This window comes from Dermacentor albipictus, chromosome 1 (genome assembly GCF_038994185.2).
Source record: "Dermacentor albipictus isolate Rhodes 1998 colony chromosome 1, USDA_Dalb.pri_finalv2, whole genome shotgun sequence".
Classification (NCBI taxonomy): Eukaryota; Metazoa; Arthropoda; class Arachnida; order Ixodida; family Ixodidae; genus Dermacentor; species Dermacentor albipictus.
The window spans coordinates 265,560,327-265,580,511 of NC_091821.1; the positions used below are offsets into that span (position 1 = coordinate 265,560,327).

At 44.4% G+C, this 20,185-nt stretch overlaps 1 protein-coding gene and 1 long non-coding RNA gene across 2 annotated transcripts; both read left to right on the forward strand.

The window, feature by feature from the left end:
• The first annotated feature begins 2,255 nt into the window (after positions 1 to 2,255).
• LOC139056916 (uncharacterized) lies at positions 2,256 to 4,418 on the forward strand. Its single transcript, XR_011512466.1, has 2 exons — positions 2,256 to 2,906; positions 4,312 to 4,418. It is a non-coding gene; the product is annotated as an uncharacterized lncRNA (long non-coding RNA).
• A 2,283-nt stretch (positions 4,419 to 6,701) lies between these two features.
• LOC135915204 (uncharacterized) lies at positions 6,702 to 13,426 on the forward strand. Its single transcript, XM_065448232.1, has 4 exons — positions 6,702 to 6,773; positions 9,740 to 9,834; positions 11,815 to 11,865; positions 12,833 to 13,426. The coding sequence occupies exon 4, from the start codon at positions 12,862 to 12,864 to the stop codon at positions 13,225 to 13,227; it is 366 nt and encodes a 121-aa protein (XP_065304304.1). The 5' UTR covers positions 6,702 to 6,773; positions 9,740 to 9,834; positions 11,815 to 11,865; positions 12,833 to 12,861; the 3' UTR covers positions 13,228 to 13,426.
• The last annotated feature ends 6,759 nt before the right edge of the window (positions 13,427 to 20,185 follow it).

Genomic DNA, 20,185 nt, shown 5'->3' on the forward strand with positions numbered 1-20,185 from the left:
CATCTCGGCGTAATCGCTGGCATGACGTACATTCTAGAATGTACAGTGCCGTCCGCTGTTGTGTAGAGCGCGCGAACGGCCGGCTGATTGGATGGATGTTATGAGCGTCCCCTTTGGAATGGGGCGGTGGGTTGCGCCACCGAGCTCTTGCTGTTATACTTCCCAATGTCCTACCTAAGTTAAAAAAGAAAAAAAAAGAAAGAGAACACGATGAATTCCCATAACCAAATTTTCTGACCCCCTATTATGGACTTTTTTTTGTACATCTCCATTTTGTGTCGTTTCCCTACTTTTCTTCCACCAATTTTCCAATCACCTCTTACTAATCTATATTGCGGACATGTTTACTTTCCCCCTTCTCTCGCTGAACCCAAGGGCTTCAAGGAGTCCAGTGGTGCCTAAATCGACCGCTGGGCAGATATCTTCACATTCTAATACAACATGCTCCATCGTTTCCCTAAGCTTGACCGCAGCAAGCACATGCTTCTTCTTCCTTCTTATATCTCGCTTTATAGGTGCGTGTTCTAAGGCAGCCCGATCTCACTTCGGAAAGTAATGAGCTTCCCTTTGAGTTATCATAAATTGTTTCTTTCCTGATTTCGTTTTTTCCTCTTAAGTAGTTACTCATGGCAGGTTTCTTTTCCATTGCCGCCACCCATGAGATTATTTCAACCTCTCTGACTTTCCGCTTGACGTTCTTTGTTGCAGTGTTGCTCACCCTACAGGCCGCGTACTTGCTGGTAAGCTTCCTATAAGAACTATTCCTTATAGTTATTTTCCTCCACGGTGAATCAATGTTCTTTCGGTACAAATACCTCAACACTCTCCCAGCCCATTCACTTTCTTTAATATTCCTCAGTTTTTCTTCATAATCAATTTAACTGTGAGCTTCCCTCCCTTCAAAACTTATTCCGTCCATATTACCCTGTACAGCTTCATTTGTAGTCTTCCCGTGAGCGCCGAATGCGAGGCGTCCCACAGACCTTTGGTTGCCATCGAGTCCTGATTGTACCCCTGATTTCAAGCAAACAACCGCATTTCCAAAAGTAAGTCCTGGAACCATTACATCTTTCCACATACCCGGAGCACCACGTACCTATTGTATCCTCATAGCGCTCTGTGCTTCATTATGGCTGCATTTCTCTTCCCCTTCACTGTTATTGGTTTTTCCTGTGTTTCCATATATCTATTCCTTCGTTTTTCCATATGCCAAGGTATTTATATTCTCTTACCCGAGGTATTTCCTGGTCCTGTATTGCCACTGTCTGTTCACTGTTTTCAGTGAATACCATAACGCTTGATTTTCTTACACTAAATTTCAAACCTAGATTCTTACAAAGCAAAATGCCGCGGTGGACGAACGACCTTGAGCCGCCGTTGCCTAGCAACGCCGCAGCCGCGCTCCAACAGATGGCGCCGCCATCGACGCCGCTGTAAAGCCCCTCACGCCGCTGTACGCCGCTGCCGTCGCCGCTCGCTCCACAAGTTGTTCTTTATTCTATGGCTCCACCAGATGTGCTCCGCTGGGGTAGAGGGAGAGGAGGCGTCGCCTCGCGGGGGGGTATACATACATGCTCTTCGCCACAGTGTATTTAGTCCCCACATGAAAATGGGCTCTGAATTTCGAGCTGGAAATGGTCTTTCCAGCCAGGTTTCCAACTGGAATCAGCCCTTCCAGCTAGAAATTTTCCAGAGCCAGCTGGAAATGGCACTTTCCAGCTTGAAGTGGGATCCACCTCAGCTGGTTTTTCAGCTGGAAGCAGCACTGCCAGCTGGAAGTTTTCCAGCTTCAGCTGGAAACAACTGGATACAGCATTTTTTAGCTGGAAACAGCGCTTCCAACTGGAAACAACTGGATGGAGCATTTTCCAGCCGGAAGTAGAATCTATCGACTGGAAAGTGGAGCTTCCCACTTGCATTAAGACATTTTTTGTATCTGCAACATGCCCATATTTAGCCCAAGGTGGTGTTTGTATAAGAACGAAGAGCTTTTACTCTTGCAGCAGCAAAAAAAAAAATTATTTTTTTTCGTTTGTGTTGACAACAATCGTAATTGCATGAACTGCATGGAAATGCTCGTCACTCCGGGTACCTTTGATCGCGATCGGGATCGATAGCAATCTAAAGTGTCCTGTGTGATCGAGTTGCCAAAAAAAAATATATCTCCAGGAAAAACTGCCACTTTTATTGAACCTTGCTTAAACAAAAGCGACGCGCTCTTGGTCGACACTGAGTTATCTTGCTACATTGTCGACGTCGTCTAGCGAGGAGCTTGCCCGATTGGTCATGATGAGCCGTTGCACAAACGGCTAGTGTTTACAGCATAGCAATTCCTTCTCTAACAAAAAAGAGCCTTAACACGTGGCACCTTCAGCAGTTCAGGCTGCAATGACCGCTGCTCCTATTTTTTCCTGTCTGCACGACGCCGCTACAATCGCCGCCATATTTGTTGAATACTTAGGAGCTTTAGTCTCGTATCTTGTCTTGATCTGCTCTTTTGACACTAATAATAATATAATAGCGTGTTATTGCAATATCAGTATTTCTCAGAAAAGCTCGGGTTTTTATTTTTTACAGCAGCATTACAAAGGCAGGCCGAATATAAAAAATGTCACGACGCCACGGGGCCCTAGTTTCGCACAGCACATGGCGGAGACTGTCACGGCGAGGCAATTTTGCGAGACAACGAGTCTCTCTCGGGTGTGCGTGTGATCAAGTTTTTGTGAGGAACCTGCATGATCTTGCGCATGAAGTAATTATTTTTGGACAGTTCCTTCTCTGGACGGTGTTACAAGTACAGGCAAGCGGCTATCAACGGTTGTTATTGCTGTACTTTGTGGTGTTGTGATTCACCAGTGCGGATCGAAGAGCACCGTTTTCTCCAGCCCAGATTCTACAATTTGGAGGTAATTATTTCACTTGCTTATGTTTTGAGCGTAAGTTAATGTTTATTTTTATCCTGTATGTTGGCACGCTTGAGCATGATATCATAGGTCCCTGCTGTACGTGATGTTCGTATACAGGTTGATCATTTTTTTGTTTTGCGGAATTTGGTAGAAATGGCCTGTGGCAGATATAATTCTTGTCGCTGAGCGGAATTATTCGAAAAGGTGGACATTATTAGCATGCGAAATCGAAAGACATCTTCAAGTAATTAGCAAAAATTGACAAATTAACTTATTACCTTGCTGCGCACATTGCAATGTACGAATTGTAGCCTGTGAGTTTGCAAGATGGATCCACCTTAAATGAATTTCCAGAATTACATCAGTTTCGATATATTATATTCTAAAGTGTGAGACGAATAAGTGGGCGTTCCAGTTACTTTTGTGCTCCAATACATAAAAGAGCGTTTTGTTAAAAAAGTAAGTAGACCAACAGTGCACTTTTACGACGAGTTTGATGACATATTTCTAACTGGTGTCATTCTGGAAAGTAAGTCCAAGTGGATACGCCTGGCAATCTCAATGGCTACAATTCGTAGATTGCGATATGTGCCGTAATGTAATAAATTAGGAAGTTCATTATTGAATTTTTTAAAATTAGTTCAATATGTGTTCCGATTTTTCGTGCAATAATCTCCTCCTCTGAAGGATCCAGCTCAAGGACTAGAATTACGGTATCTTCAACAGGCGATTTGTTAAAAATTGCATAAAACTTAAAATTATCACGCAGCATATGTGAAGTGCTTGCCAGTTTGCGTAAGCCCCTTTTGTCTCCAATAGCCCACTTGAATATATTGCCGTGCAGTGTTTGTGCCCAATGTTGCACATACGTACGTCTATTAAATACCAGTGGGTATATGTCAATCTGCCCAACGCAGTAGAAGCACATTTATGGCGTGCTTTCACTGCAAGTGCGTGCTCGCAAACACGTTGCGTCGAATGGCAGGCATTTGAATTGGTGCAAAACAACAATAACATAAAAAGATTGGCCCTCAAGCTCCTGTGTTATTCAGCAGAGAAATGCTTCTTGGGAGGCTGTTGAGTTACATCACACGCCTAGTTCAAAATACAAATGAGCTCATTTGAATTCTATTTGCACTATAGCCACAGTCAATGGCGCTAAACAATTTAACAATCATTGCATAGCGTCTGCAGCTCAAGTTGAGAGCCTCTTGAGAGCTCAGGTTGAGGCCTTGCGCCACATAAACTGTAGAAGGGTCTGTGATAAAGGTAAACTGTGGTACTGTCCAAAGGCTGTTGATACAATCCACGTGATTTTGGTAAAGGTCACTGTTTACTAGAACTGAGTGGATTAAAGTGATGATTGTTTTAAAGTTCAGTCACTATGTCTAAATATTTTTTTCAGATGGGGTACAAGGAGAAGTGCAAGTGTATTCCACATCTTGAGGGAGATGCAAGATATGCTTCCGCAATCCTTGCTGCAAGTGTTCAAATAAATGGTTGCAAGTTTCAGTACCGTGCTGTTTCGGCTGCATGTATTTTCACCGGACCAGCTGGTCTTGCGGCCAGTCACATTAGGAACTAACTGTGACTTGCGACAGCAAGCTAAGATCCATGCGAGTTCTGGCCAGTTTGTATCCTGCTTGATGCGAGCTTACACCCTGAGATTTCACCTAAGCATGGCTAAACACCATGGTGTTGTCGCCAAGGCTCAACACCATGGCGACCGGTGCTGTGTGCCAGCCCGGTCTGTGGGTCTGTATACCCACAGTCCGGGCTGGAGGTTCTAGCTGGAACCTCTTCCAGCTGAATTACAGCTGGCATTTCTTGCAGCTGGATCCAGCTGGAAGACCTTCCAGTTGGGACATATGCCAGCTGGATTATGGAACCGGAAATTTCACCCAGCTGGATTTTTTCCAGCTGCCTTCCCAGCTAGAAAAGTATCCAGCTGGGTGAAATTTCCAGTTCCATAATCCAGCTGGAAGTAAAAACATTTTCATCTGGGAGTCGTTATGGAGAGCGCGAAAGAGACGCAACAACGACAGAACGAAGCGAGGAAGAGACAACGCGCTCAAGAGACGCCAGAAGAACGCGCCGCACGACTCGAGAAACGTCGTAACAAAGATGCGGCTAGAAGAACTCGTGCCACGTCCCGGAGTGACTCTTCAACTGCGGAAGAGACCGCTTTGGGTTCTCGAGAGCGTCGGAATGAGACGCTGCGTAGACGTTACCTAGTCGTTACCTGAACAGTGTGTCTTGTCTTGTCTATACAATAGAGCTAAACCAAACGCTTAACCACAAGCTAACACCACAAGCGCAGCCATGCAGCTCTTGCTTTCGCAATTCAACTAGGATTAACCAGAGCTAAACCACAGGCATTTTAAGAAACACGAACGTTTTTGTGCATGCGCTGACACCGAATATCTTGAACAAAAATTAAAATGTAATAAGATCGCCTGACACACGAGCAGATATGTCACTAGATAATAACGACAAAGGGTTACAGCAACATCGGTACGTGCAAATGGCTTAAAAGAAACCATTCCAAAAAAAAAAAAACGCTTCAGAGGGAGGGGGAAGAGGGGCAAGTAGAAACATTAGCCAAGAGCGAGGAACGTTAATCCTTTGTCTATGGCAGGTTGTATGTCGAGCGAGTTCCTGAACAACACTTTGCAATATAGTGAGCGCGCGGTTTAACTCAAGAACTCGGGACTTCAATGAAGTACGACGAAATGCTAACGCATTCCTCTCGCATTTACCGCTAACTCGCAAATGAATATTTTTCAATAAACATTTTATTGCGCGTTAAGGCGCCTGTCCCGTGGCTGTCTGTATGCTCCTGCCTATTCCCATTATATGCGTAATACGTACTCTTGGTGAATAAATGTTTGTTGTCGGTTTTTTTCTTTCAATTTGGCCACTCAAAGGAATTCCAAAACGCTGTACCGCGGTAGCTGGCATAACTGAAATAATTAATCTAGTGATACAGACAAAGCATATCGCAACAAATAAATGTCTCACACGCCGCCAAGCCTGTAGATCGAATTCTGGTATTAAAGGGACACTAAAGGTTACTATGAAGTCAAGTTAAAGAGATAAAGTAATGCTCTAGAACGTCTGAGGCGCCAATACAACCGCGAACAGAGCTTTAGTAAACGAGAAATTGAGGTAAATGCACGACACGATTTGAGACCCCCCAGCGACATTCCGGTACTAGTCCGATGACGAAGGCACTCCTCATCGTAATTTGTCACTAGTACTCAACTACTCGTATTAAAAAGATATTTTCATTAGGTTATAAGACTGAAGAAAATGCTTCTTGTCTACTTGTATTCGATTCTAAGAAAAAATAACATTTTGACGTTACTCTTCAGAAGTATGGGTGGTCGAAAGGTTTCGTTTTCGCTCGACTCTGTGCGCTCGACTATGCGCCGCGCGCGCTTAGGAGTTTCAGTTGTTTTGTTATCGCGTCGTGCTGCACTGGTTCTGCTGGCTCGCGAAACTTGCATTTGGAACAAGCAGCGAGAGCACCACGTACATGTGATGTCGTGGGATGCGCGAACGTTCCGCGGAACTTGGCCACGGGCAGTTTCAGCGGCGAATCCAACGTTACTTATCACTGTGTGCCAACGAGTGAACCTCTCCGTCCGAAGTGGTTAAGTGCCGTACCTCTGCCACAGCGCATTGGCAAAGAGCCGCAAAATTGTGTGCTCGCTGCACTTTCGTACACAGGATTACGAGTTCAACGCCGACTTACTGAAGTCGTGTGGAGTGCCTTTCAAAGCAATGCTTTCCCGTACCGCTGTTCCGCCGGTCTTGCCTGCATTCTCCGAAGCACAAGAACAACTGCAGGTCGAAGACGGGACGGTGAGTGCGGCTGTTGGTTTTCACGAAGGAAAAGCTACAAATGTACGAATATGTACAGCCATGACATACAGTTGCCGTCGTAGTAGTACGTAGCAGGTCACGTTCATCAGTGCTTAAATCGCTGAAGTCGAGCCCAGCATCGCGAGCCAATGTGTCGTTGTCAGGGTCGTTCATTGCAACGAGCGTCAAAGTTGGCGTCATAAAATAAAGAACCATCTTATCGTCGCGCGCTTTCCCTTCCGCTGTCTTGGCTCTGTTTCTGGCCGCGCGTTTGCCTTTTGCGCAGAAAAGCCGTAGCGCCGTCTGCGGGCGCTGTTTTACTCACCGACGGCGTAACGTCACTATGAGACCATGACGTCACCACTCCTCGATCGGAGGAATGAACTGCGCTAGAGGTACGCGGACGCTTCAGGACGCTTTTTCTCTTAAAATAAGTATCTTCTTCGCATGTAACAAGCATTTCGAAGTTTCTGGGATGGGATCTCAACAGTCCACATTAACATTTAGTGTCCCTTCAAAAGGGAGCTTTAGCTCGGGTGCTCCTATCTAAATACATGTAAAAGGAGAATTCGTTTTCCTCGGCAACCACTGCACCAAATTTGACGAGGTTTGTTGCATTTAAAAGAAAAGTTTAAGATCTAGTGACTGTTGGTTTCGAATTTTTATTTTGGTAATCAATCTTTTATTAAAGATTGTCAAAAATAGCACATTTTCAGGAAATGAAACTATCAAGTTTAAAACTCTGGTAACTCGGCAATGAAAAATTATATCACAATTCTGTGAATTGCATCTGATAGTACTACTAAAGCGAACAAAATTGATATGTTATACATAAATCCTAAAAACATTTTTAATATGGAAATCAAGCTTTTGCAGAACCCTTGTACACAACGTAACAAATTCAGGTGAAATATACAATGACATATCAAATTTGTCCGCTTTCAGTGACCTAGTGGATACCGTTTACAGAACGGTGATATCTGTTCTTGTTGCAGAACTATTGTTTTGTAGACTTCGTGCTTCCATGTTTTCAACCTTTCTAATATTTGAAAATCACTTTAACAAAATTTAGCCCCTAAATCAAAATTCCGGTTCCAACAGCCGCTAGAATTTAACTTTCTCTCTCAAATGCAACAAATTTCATTTAAAGCGGTCCAGGGGTTACATCAGAAAAACGTTTTTGTGTTTTACATGCATTTGAACAGGCCGCGTCGGAGTTGAGGCCCGAGCTAAAGCTTCTTTTCTGGGCACTTCTTCCGAATAAGACATGATGATGATGATGATGATGATGATGATGATGATGATGATAAACATGACACCTGCAATAAGCGCTCCGGTGAGGGGCATAGAGTTTCTCACTATATAGTGAGAAACTCTATGGTGAGTGAGAAGCTCTACATGGTGAGTGGCTTAAGCACACGTAACAGATATATCGCAGTAGTATCACAGAGGTGATGATGATGATGATCTTCACACTACGGCCCATACCCACAACGGGATTTGCCAAGAAGCGGGCGGTGCACTTAAAATCAAATAAGATTAAGTTAAGAAATACAATATAAGAGTTAAGGAATAAAAACAGAAGAGCAACCATGCAGTATTGATTGAAGATGAATGAAATAAATATCGTAAAGTACATGAGAAATTTTCAAAGAAACAATGGTAATATGAAATTAGCGCATCTATCTTTTTGTGTTGAAAATTAAATTGCATATGGCAAGGAAAACGTTTCTGTACCCCAGAGCCAAGGCCCAGATATAAACGATAATTTGGGATGTCTCCGGTTGATCACAGATGCGACAGAGAGGGGGCTGTGTTAGACCAGTCCTGTGTATATAGTGTACTAGAATATTCTAGTACACTATACCTGTGTAAATAAAAGTTTACCTGTGGAATGCCGCATCGCAATCTGCTAAATGCAACTTCATATTGACGTGGTGGACACCTGTGAGAATTCCAGGGAAACTACAGACGTTGAAAGTCTGAATGCGATAGTATCGCTTGTTTTGTATACGCTTGATTAAGGCAGAATTTTTTTTTAACTTTGCTGAAGAAACGTACGCTGTAACCGGCAAACCAGAAGTACCGGGCCATCCATGGAAGCTCTGGCGAATGAGTCAGCCATTTCATTTAAGTATAATCCACAGTGACCCGCCACTCAAATTAAGTAAACTACTTGTAAATGTGGAGGGACAAAGTAATGAAATGTCAGCTATATAATCGAATCTGTTCTCCCAGTAAGCGCTGAGCACACGGAAGATGAATCCGTTAAAACACCAGATGTCACATTTTATGGCAGTTTGTGCAGGGCTAGAACAATGGCCATTAATTCGACATGAAAAATAGGAGTATAGTCAGGAAGGCGAAGAGAGAAAGACCAGCAAAGGTGCGGGGAGAACAGGCCCACTCGTCACGCATGGAAGCATCAGTCGCAATTAGATATTAAATATGGAGATAACTTATGTGGTCTCCTAAAAAGCCACATAATTAACTAATGGGCAGCAGCTTAGCATTTCTTGAAAATACGTCGAGGAACTAAATGGTGAAAGTTGGCGAAAGGGCAACATGAGGGACGACGTTGGGTACACCTATGTCGAATATTCTTTACTGTGCTTGCACCAGAAGGGATCCGTGGTATGTGTAACCGCCACCATTGGACCTAAAGAATGTCGTTCGATTCAATAATAGACACACATTTCAGCCTTCTCTGAGGAGATGTGAACAATTTTAAGAACGTTCGTACAGTGAGCATGCGGAATCTATATGCTGAAGCAGGTAAACGCGCTTCCTGGTAAAGCACATTATTTTCCACAAACTTGGGAAGTCGCAGGCAATCTCGCAACACATCTCTTTCTATTATTGCAAGGTTATTAATGGGGTTAATTTTGTGCACTGCACCAACGTAAAGCAGGCCACAAATAAATTCTAATATTGTTCAAGCATACATTTTGTCGATCATTGCGCAGTATCGGGGATGCTCTCTGTGTCACTGAAGGTGAAGAAGAAGACCAGCACGGCGTGCAGCTCGGAGTGGACGCCAGCGGCGCCAGCCAGTGCACAGGTACTGTTTAGCTGTTGTAATAGCCGTCTTCCTATCTTAATTTAACAAACAATTAGCTGAACCGCAGGAAGACTGGCTTCCTTAAGCTACTCCGGTTCTTGCACTCAGCTAACGCCAGGGGCTTCTTTGTTTCGCTTCTGCACGTAGCACGACGTGGCATAATCACCACCGCCACGGTGACAAGCATCGATTCGTCACTCGCCCGCGTCGCTTCACATCCCACGTCTTTTACTCAATTAATCTAAAGACCACACGGGGGCATCACATAGGCGTACAAACATAAACATGAAGAGCTAGTACCCTGTAATCCAGGACTATGTAACGGCGCCAGAATTACAGCATGATGCAATTAAACATTTTAAGTGAACAACAACAACAACAAAAAAAGGTAATTCAGGGCTAACAAGTGCTAACAAGAACAGATTACAAGGCAAGCTCTCTTATTTAAAAAAAAAAAATATGCTAGCAGAACCCATCTCACGATGACTGTCGACGTTAACACGATTAGGATTCGAGCAATGTAGTGGCACGTCGTACTGCTGAAGGCACCTTTATTTGAAACCTGTAGTGGTCATTCCGAGATTTCCATTGCTTCTGTTACATGCGACATATAATGTATGCGGGATCGGTCCACTTTGGTATGACACTGGCTCGCCAAATCGTACAATATACCGGCTTTGCAGCATATATGACTTGTGGTTGGTGGTGCTGGCACCTTTCTACACACACCTGTGGAGTGCATTGACTGAGCTGCGGCCTGCGACTATCGGGCACCAGCATAGTGAGAGTCGCACATTATAGTATTTTTCCCTTTAACTGTAGACCTTGACAAATTTTCCATGGCCGACAGTGGATGCGATGTTTTACGGGAGTTATTCCAAAGACAGATTGCAAGTGATTAGTCCGGCCATATACTGGCTCTAATTTATGTGGGTAATCCAAGAAAATACATGACCGGTTGGTTCAGTAAAGAGGGAAAATTTCTGATATGACAAAGTTTTCAAAAAACTGACGTCAGTATCGTGGGCCTGCGATTCTCAGGCAAAATTAAGGTTAATATTGTTTTTTTTTAATTTCCGTTACGACCAATGTTTGTGAGTAGCCTTCTGCGCTGTAACAAGCAGCTTTGTACTAAACCTACTCGGGTTTCTTAATGGGGCATGTTTGATGTGGATTCAATGTTATTGAGGCGTATTCTAATGTCGGACGTTCTAACGTATTGTAGAATACGGTTGAAGCTTCGTTTCGCGTTAGCTGAGTGCTGGTTATGCCTAATAAATCCAAATGCGCTGAAATGTTTTGCAATTTCAGAATAACTCTTATTGCAAATGAATACCTAAATTACTTTTTTAATCGGCACTTTTTTAATGTCTCGCGTTCTACCGTGTTCTTGAACGTAAAGCAAATACGAAAGATATTGTTTTAAATCTATTTGCATTACTGCGGATGATATATAGTGTTCTAACATTTTCATGTAATGTTAGTACATGAAATCGGTCTATAAATTGAAGTTAACAAAGGATGACCAGATTTATACGTATACCAGAATGACGTGAGCGATTTCCCACCTATCTGGGGCCGTATTCACAAAGCTTTCCGTACCTTTTATTAGCACACGCCCAGTCTCCGAACTCCTTTTTTTTTTTCCCCCGACGGCTGCACTCTAGATGAAAAGTTCTATAGCCAAACTTTCTGCAAAACGAGAACAAGGTGATCTTGAATTTCCAACTCCCGCCTTCCCTGTGCTACCCAAACTTTGTGACACAAGCTGTTTCAACTTAACTTTGTTCTTTAATGTGTTGCTGTTGTCCTTAAGGTTTAGGAAATTAACGGTGATTGGGCTAACACGACCCCACGTTCGTTTATTTTTTTAATATTCTAAGAACCCGCTTAGTTTGACCAGAATTTTTTTAAAACACAAATGCTGTCACAAGTTTTTCTTTAGCTTTCCATTTTTCAAGTTCTTTTTTTCTGGGACAGGTCTGAATAAGAAGGTGTTTCGCCACATCCTGTTAACAGGACCGTCTACAAGTAAGCTTGACTGTTCTATTTGTTTGTTCGTTTTTAATCTCTCAAATTTTGTAACGATACATCCAACTGTACTCATCTCTTCTCAGATGCCTTTCACATCATTAAACGCCCCTCGAAATCGAAAGACGTCGCCTCAAATCAGTGATATGTCTTCTCTCTTGTCCCCACGTACACATTCGCAACACGCGTTCTTCGTCGCAACAACACTGGGGAGCGAGTTTCTAGCACACGTTTATATAGATACATATAATTACAGCCAAATAGTGTTACACAACCATGCCCCCCCTCCACCATAAAAAAAATAAAAAAATATGCCCGATGCAGTGAACCACGATGGTGGTTCTGATACGTTCTTTCTCTAAGCACGAGGTCGCGGATTCGATTCCCGGTCTCATACCGAAGTGAGAGGAATGCAAATATGCTCATGTACCTACAGATTTATGTGGTCGTTAAATAACCCCAGACGGTCGAAATTGAACCGGAGCCCTCTCACTACGGTGGCTTTCTTCATAGCCTCCGAGTTGTTTTGGAACGTTGTTCTCCATAGTTTGAAACCCGATGGGGGTACGGTATTTCAATGTTATACCCTAACACGATGACTGCATGGTTACCTGCGCGTTCCTTTCTTTCTTTCTTTTTGTGCGTGTGTGTGTGTGCGTGTGTAAGTCTATTAATTTCCATTGATCGGGTAAAGGGGACCTGTGTCGACTAACTGTTTGGAACCAATGACACAGGAAGTGACACGACTGACAATAACCACACGAGCGACCCGGAAGAGCGCGAATCTTGAAAACGCAGCACGTGCCATAAATTAAAGCACCGGCTTGGACGTTGATTACTCAAGATTACGCTACGTAATGAGTGCTCAATATACCATGCTTCATGTACGCGATGGGGCACCCTGCCAGCACGCCTGTATATACTTCGCCCATTTTCCACTAAACACCTGCCCCTTCCCAACACGCAGCATTCGGTGACACGCTTGCCGGCCAACGAATGAGGACCGCTGGCGGGCCGCGGCTGCTGCTGCTGCTGCTGCTACTGCAGACGGCAGCGCTGGCAAACGGGCGGCCACAGGAGAGCTTGGTCGGCCATGCAAGCCAGCACCAAGAGCTGGCGGTCGTGTCGGGCCGCAGCTTGGTTCCCGTGCGCACGCTGGAAGGCGACGTGGCCTGGGTAGAGGCGCGCTTCCTCAACGAAACGCACATGAGGAGCTTCAAGCACCAGGCCAAGCCATTTGCACTCGTCGAGAAGGTGTCCATCATCATGCCCGTTTTGACGTTCCTTGTGCCCTTCTTGGTCTGGATGTTCTGCATGGTGATCTGCCTGCATCGGTCACACCAGAGGCACTCCTACTACTGAAGATGCGTGCAGGGTTGCGCAGAAAAAGCTTTTCAAGACAGTGCGACCACACGCGACAAAGGGCGCGCCCAGCTGCATGTTGCCGCTACACCATCGTGTCACCGAGCGAAGCAGTGGCATTGTACAGATCCACTCATTTGGAAGCACCGCATAGCGGAAACCCCTACCCGTGCTCCCGAAGAATAAAATCAGAACAATCCTTGCCTCGTTTTATTGAAACATTGCACAACTACCACACGACACAACGCAGACGCTGAGAAATTGCCCACGAGGTTTTTTTCGCTTGCCTTCTACGGCACTCCGGCCACACGAGGCGTCCAGACACTACATTTCTGGTTTGTCCACACCACAGCGTCGGGGAGAGGAGAGCTGGATTACTGAGACACATGCTGAAAGAAAACTGCAGGCGCCGTAGAGCCCTGCCACAGCCAGATGGCTTGTGGCCTCAGTAGCCTTTGCGGGTCGGAGCACGAAAGATGCAGGTGATCATGCAGCAGAGCCAGACGAGGAAGGGTACTAGAAATACGCTCACTGGTAGGAGTACCAATACCCAGTCCTGGAAGCCGTAGGGTCGGGCATGGTGAACGTGTGGTGGCGTCTGAAGCGATTCATTCACGAAATGGGCCTCGATCCAGTCCTTATCCCTCTCGAGTGTCTTCAGATCCACCACTTCACTCGCGGGATCGTTTGCGCGCCAGTCCAGCTCTGGAGTCGGCTCACGACCACTGGCGTTTGACGGCGAGAAGATAAGCTGTAGCCTTCTACGCACGTTAAGGTACTGATGGCGCACCTCGTCCTCGCCACTGACTCCGTCTGGGATGTTAGTGGGTACACTTTCCGGGGGCCGTGCCCGCTTGTGCACCTTGCGCCGAATTCGTACCCCAGGCAGAGCAGTGAACAGGCACGGCAACGCCAGGATCACCAACAGCCCAAGGGCCGCGCGGTTCGGCATGGCGGCACGGGGACGCAGCAGCCCACGTACGTTTATATGGCGAAATGCATTCGCACGCCATGTATCATCATCGCAAAGCATTTAAGCAATACGAAAAACCTAGGCCGAACACTTTTGCCGCCGATTTTGGAGACGGACATATCGCAACTGTGGTGACATATTCTCAGTGGTCCTATTAACCGGACACGGCAGGCTTCGATTCCGCAATTATATGTGCTCTAATGTTATTTATTGAAACGTTAGTGAAATTTATTTAAAGGGGTCATGAAACCATACTTTTGCAATGCAACTCTTCATCTCACCATCTTCTGTGTTCATCAAATGACCACAATGTAAATTATGAATGAATTTCATGGTATTGTAGTGGACAGTACTCATAGAGCCCGGCGGTGGAAGAAGAAGACATTGAACTAGTGCCATCGGGCATATTTTTGAAACCATTTGATTACCATGTTAGACTGATCGTTCTCCCTCCCCTTCATATCTTTCTTTTATTTCTTATCTATTATAAAATTTTTACTATTTCTTTTTCTTTTTATACCCGGTTTTCTTCAGATTTTTTCTCCACACACAAAACGCTTACTTTTTAAAATCTAACGTTCAAATTGTTAACTCCCTTGTTTTGTGTTTTTGTTATACACCTAATTTAACCACCTGATTCAGGGCCAATCCCCCCGTGGGTATGCGGCACTACCACTTAGGACAACAACAACATCAGGCATACAAGCTTGACAATGGTAACCGCGACATCAACGCAGTCATCTGTTTAATAAATGGCAATTCTTTGTGGCCCTTCTGTTCCTACAAGTTGGTGACCACAGACATGATACCACATCACAACTGTATACGTCTACCAAGTTTCTGCTCGACGCCATGGAACCGGCCGCCAAACAACGGCATCTTGAAGAAAACGGAACGTCTTCCGTCGCTGCACAGAAACTTCCCGATTTCTTGCCCTCGGACTGTGAAGTCTGGTTCGTCCACATCAAGGCGCAGTTTCACCGTCACCGAGAAACATCTCAGGCGGCCAAGTACGACAATGTCGTGAGTGCGCTTAACCTGACCACTGTAGCTTTGGTCCGCAACATTTTGCTAGCTCCTCTGCCCGATGATCAGTACGATACCCTTAAGCAGGAGTTACTACGGCACACCACCGACTCCGAGTCAGGACGGATTCAACAACTCCTCCCATCGGAGGAACTTGGCGACAGAAAACTGACAGAGCTACTTCCCCCACATGACACACCAGTCCATTATCAGCGGACTTGAAAATCCTTCTAGAGCTCTTTCTCCAGCGAACCAGGTATGCATGATTTTATGTGCCTCACTGCTACAACATCTGTCAAGGCCTTAGCGATGATGGCAGACCAGATGACAGATTCTTTCTATTCTATAATACCCACTGTTGACCATAGTAATGCACCCGTTGCAACACAACCCCAGTTACAGCAGCACTTTGACGAACCCAACAGTTCAGGCATGCACCTTGCTGCGCAAGTAGAGGAGCTAACTAACCAGTTGGCAGCCTTACGCTTTCGGGCAAATAACAATCAGCAGCGGCATTGCTGGCATGACCAAAACGTGTCACGCCCTCAGTCTCCCATTATTTGTTGGTATCACGCCAGATATGGCACTCGCGCACGGCAATACCGTTCGCCTTGCAACTTTCCGGGAAACAGTCGGGCCATTCACTGATGACAGCTAGTGCTACTGGCTCTACATCAAGCCGTCTCTTCTACGTCACCGACCGTGTCACGAAAGTCCGCTATCTTGTAGACACTGGTGCGGAAATTTGTGTCATTCCCCCTACTTTTCAAGATCGCAGAAGACATTGCCATGACGTGTATTTTCTCACTGCCGTCAACGGTTCCAACATTAAAACGTACTGCCAGAAATCTGTCACTCTTGACCTTGGTCTGCGACGCCTTTTTCGATGGCTATTCACCGTTGCCGACATCTGCAGGCCGATTATCGGCGCTGATTTTCTGCGGAAGTTTAACCTTCGTCGACCTCCACAACTGTCGCCTTCTTGGCTCCTCAACAAACCTGTCCCTACAAGGTATCACCATGTCTGCACAACCTTTGTGTGTCGTACAAGCACACACCCAGGTACTGAAACCGTGGTGCACCATCCTGCTGGAATTTCCAGAGCTGTTCAAACTACCCTCGCCAGATCTTCCAACACTGCACACATCACGCACCACATTATGACTAAAGGACCACCAGTATACGCCCGACCACGCCGCTTAGCACCAGACTGTCTGAAAATTGCAAAGCAAGAATTAAAACACATGCTCAAGTTAAGCTTCGTTCGTCCTTCTGCTAGCCCTTGGTCATCTGCTTTGCATACGTTGCCCAAGAAGACGGGTGATTAGCAACCGTGGGGTGATTACTGCACCTTAAACAAAGTGACTATTATCGATAGGTACCCTATACCTCACATCCACGATTTCACCGCATTGCTTCATGGGTGCTGCATATTTAGCAAGGTGGATCTAGTAAAAGCCTCCCATCAGATTCCTGTCAAGCCTTCCAACATTCCTAAAACTGCAATCATTACACCTTTTGGCATGTTTGAATACGTGCGCATGCCATTCAGCTTCTGTAATGCCGCTCAAACATTTCAGCGGTTCGTCGATCAAGTACTCCATGGCCTGACTTGTTGCTTATCTATGTAGCCGCGACATCAACGCAGTCATCTGTTTAATCAATGTTAATTCTTTGTGGGCCTTCTGTACTTACAGTATCATTATTTATTAATTTATTTCATTTATTTGTGAACGCCTTGGTAGCCTCGCTGTATCTTGTACGCATTCAAAAAGCCGACATTCGGGTTCGCCTCACGCGATTGTCTAGGCTGGGCCTGATATTGCGTACTGGGTCAATCTAGGCCAACCGCATGAGGCGAAACCGAACGTCGGCTTTTCGAATGCGTACAGATAGGCTGACGTCATATAGGCCTCGGCCAGGTCCTCACGTTGTCTGGTTGTTTGGCGAGAAACACCAACAATGTACGCTTTGCTGAAAATAAATAACCTAACTTGACAATGCTTACATATATGGTCAACTGTTTACTCATGTCACTCAGAGAAGCACCAATGATACACTTCATCCGTAGGACATCCAAATCATGTCCAAATGTCCGCCCAATGAAAACACTCCATCCGCAGGACATCCCTATCGTGTCATAATGTCCGTGCACCATTTTGGATGCAAATAGGACATCTGCCGGACGTGCAGCTTCGAACATCCTACCAAGGATTTCCCAAGAATCTCGCACATGGGCCTGTTTCGGATATTCTATCACGGATGTTCCAAGGTTATTCCATACGGACCTTTTTTGGCATGCACATACTTTTCCGAGCGTGAAGGAAGCCTGCGAATACATGCAAAGTACCTTCAGCGGCCAGTCGCATGGCAATACTGCATATTTGTGGGCTTCTTTCAGGCTTGGAAAAACACTTTTATGTAGCACATATTGAGCAACAGAAAGGTGTATTGGGATTTCATGTTGCCCTACAACTTTATCATTGGCACTTTCTATCTAATTATAATATTTGAGAAGTTGATTAATTAAGACTAATTATGTAATCAGATGGAATGCAAAAAATAATCTGAGTATCTTCAACCGAAGGCAAACAGCATTACCTTGGTTCTGTCCAGCTACGTGGCATTCGCATGTTTTTAAATCTAGGTGCATTATAGTTGGGACTGTATATGTATATGTACTTGCTGTCATGTGTCTTGTGACTGATACATATGACCTGTATATATGCGGGACTGTTTTTTTTTAATTTTCATGTGCCTCTAGAATCACTGATGTAGTTTTGCCTTGTGAGACCAAGACCCAGTCAATAGACTACTTTCTTCTTTAGTTTTGCTTGTAGGCAATACAAGGTATTGCCTAAAAAAGAGAATAAATTTCAAATTTCAAGGAATGGTGCGGGAAGATTGAAAAAGGTGAGAGTAAAAGATGGCAGAGGTGGTGATGTGATCTGAGGAGGCCACTATGGTCATGTGCATCATGATCTTGCCAGTGAATGCAAGCTGTTCAGTGCCTCAAAAAGTGCAACAACTCTAAACCAAACCATTGTTATATCTGCAACGTATTCCAGTTTGAATGTGTAAGTGAACCTTTTCTTCAACACATTGCTGGTCCCTTTTTTTCCACTCTTTCTCAGATTCTCTAGTCAGTGCTATATTACCAAAGATGCACATTTAGCTTGTCACAATTTCTTGCAAAAACATATACATATCAGGTCATCATCGCAGTAATCAGTACACTGAAGACTAGTATGTTTGGCATTGATAAGCTATGTCTGTTCTTATTTACAGAACACACTATTTTTAGAGCAGGGGAGTTTCTTTGAATACTGCTAAACCAGCAGACATGTAGACAGAAAGCAGCTTTTGTCTATTTGCCAGGGCTACATATAAACAAGGCATCAAGGATGCAATGGTTGACTGTGCAGGAAAAACGTAATTTCTCAGACAACACAAAACATCCCGTGGATGTTCCGGAAAGATCCAAACGTCCTAGCTTTTTGTGCGACGTACTGAGGACGTCCAGAGCACCAGCCCACAATGCATTTTAAACACATCTACTGTTGGACTTGTCGCAAACCTAACTTGACATATGTGTGAGCAACACCCTCAGCTGATTATTCTCTGGACATTGATTCCAGGTGTGTTTATTTGGGAGCTTTATGCTTGCCCAAACGAAATTGAGCATTAGCAAAAATGAATATGAATGACACACTTAAAAAAAACACACATTTATTTATAGACTATTTTCTGTTAAACATCATCATCACAATTATTATTATTATTATTATTATTATTATTATTATTATTATTATTATTATTATTATTATTATTATTATTATTGGTCGTGGTGCCCAAGGCACACCAATTCCACCGACAGTTCTCTTGAAGTAGCAAAAGTAGATCTCAAAGGCTATGCCAGTGTAAGTGCATAGGTGGTGTGACACCTGAGGTACGTAGTTTGTTTGATACCAAACTGCCTTTTAATGGTGGCAAGAAACTAAGACAGAAAATTTCTGAGATATGAGAGCACATGAAAGTGCACAAATATCCAAACGGAGCCGTACAATATGGGTTCTCATATACAAGCTAGGTCATGCATATATGAACGAAATACGTAAATAATGAATTACCCTCTAAATATAGTGTCAAACAGTAGTGCCTTGGAACACATTCTGGTGTACATCATCCCAAAATGGTCCTCCAATTATGAACCTGGTATGTTCTCAGTATTTACTTGGGACGGACAAATAGACTTGATCAGGAGCTTTTTTAGGATTAGTGCAGGAAACACTTAGGATGTACGAATGTACTGATGTCGACATTCCAGAGAGTTACTGAGACTGCCTTTGTGTTGTCTGGGTTCTTCTCGCCAAAACATTAATCTATGAGACTTGAAAAAATCACGCATTGTAGTGGTGACAGCCAATCATACGACAGTATACTTTGCTTCATGCTTGTGGCTTGTCTAGTGCAACCTTACTCCAGCAGATGGTGCAGCAATTTTATGGTATCTAAAGGGCTAAAGCCTCTTGTTCTGGTTCTAGTGGTGCATAGGGAGCTTTCATATGCATTATACGATAATGTGGGGCAATTGTCCCCAGTGAACAGCCTTTCTGGTGCATAAACAAGAGCTTGAGCAAGCAAGTCTGTGTAAGGGATTGCACAGTAAATCATCTTGAGCAAAAATTTTGTTCTCGCTTGGCACTTGAAAACCTTTGTAAAAAAAAATCAAATCAACAAAACATCTTTTCAATAATAGGATTGTAAACATCAACACTATATAAAAGATTGGTCCATGCCCCCCTCACACCTTGTTGCTCACTTTCACTGAGCAGCTGCCCTATATTCAGCATGTGTCAATCTCCACTCTCTGGAGGCCTTCAGAGAAATGTGATGGAGCCTGCGTGAGAGGCACTTTACACCCTGGCTGCATTCTTTGTTTGCTTCAGCATCATCAAC

What these genes read in the sequence shown, in the direction of transcription:
- LOC135915204 (XM_065448232.1), top strand. Translation starts at nt 12,862, where the DNA reads ATGAGGACCGCTGGCGGGCCGCGGCTGCTGCTGCTGCTGCTGCTACTG.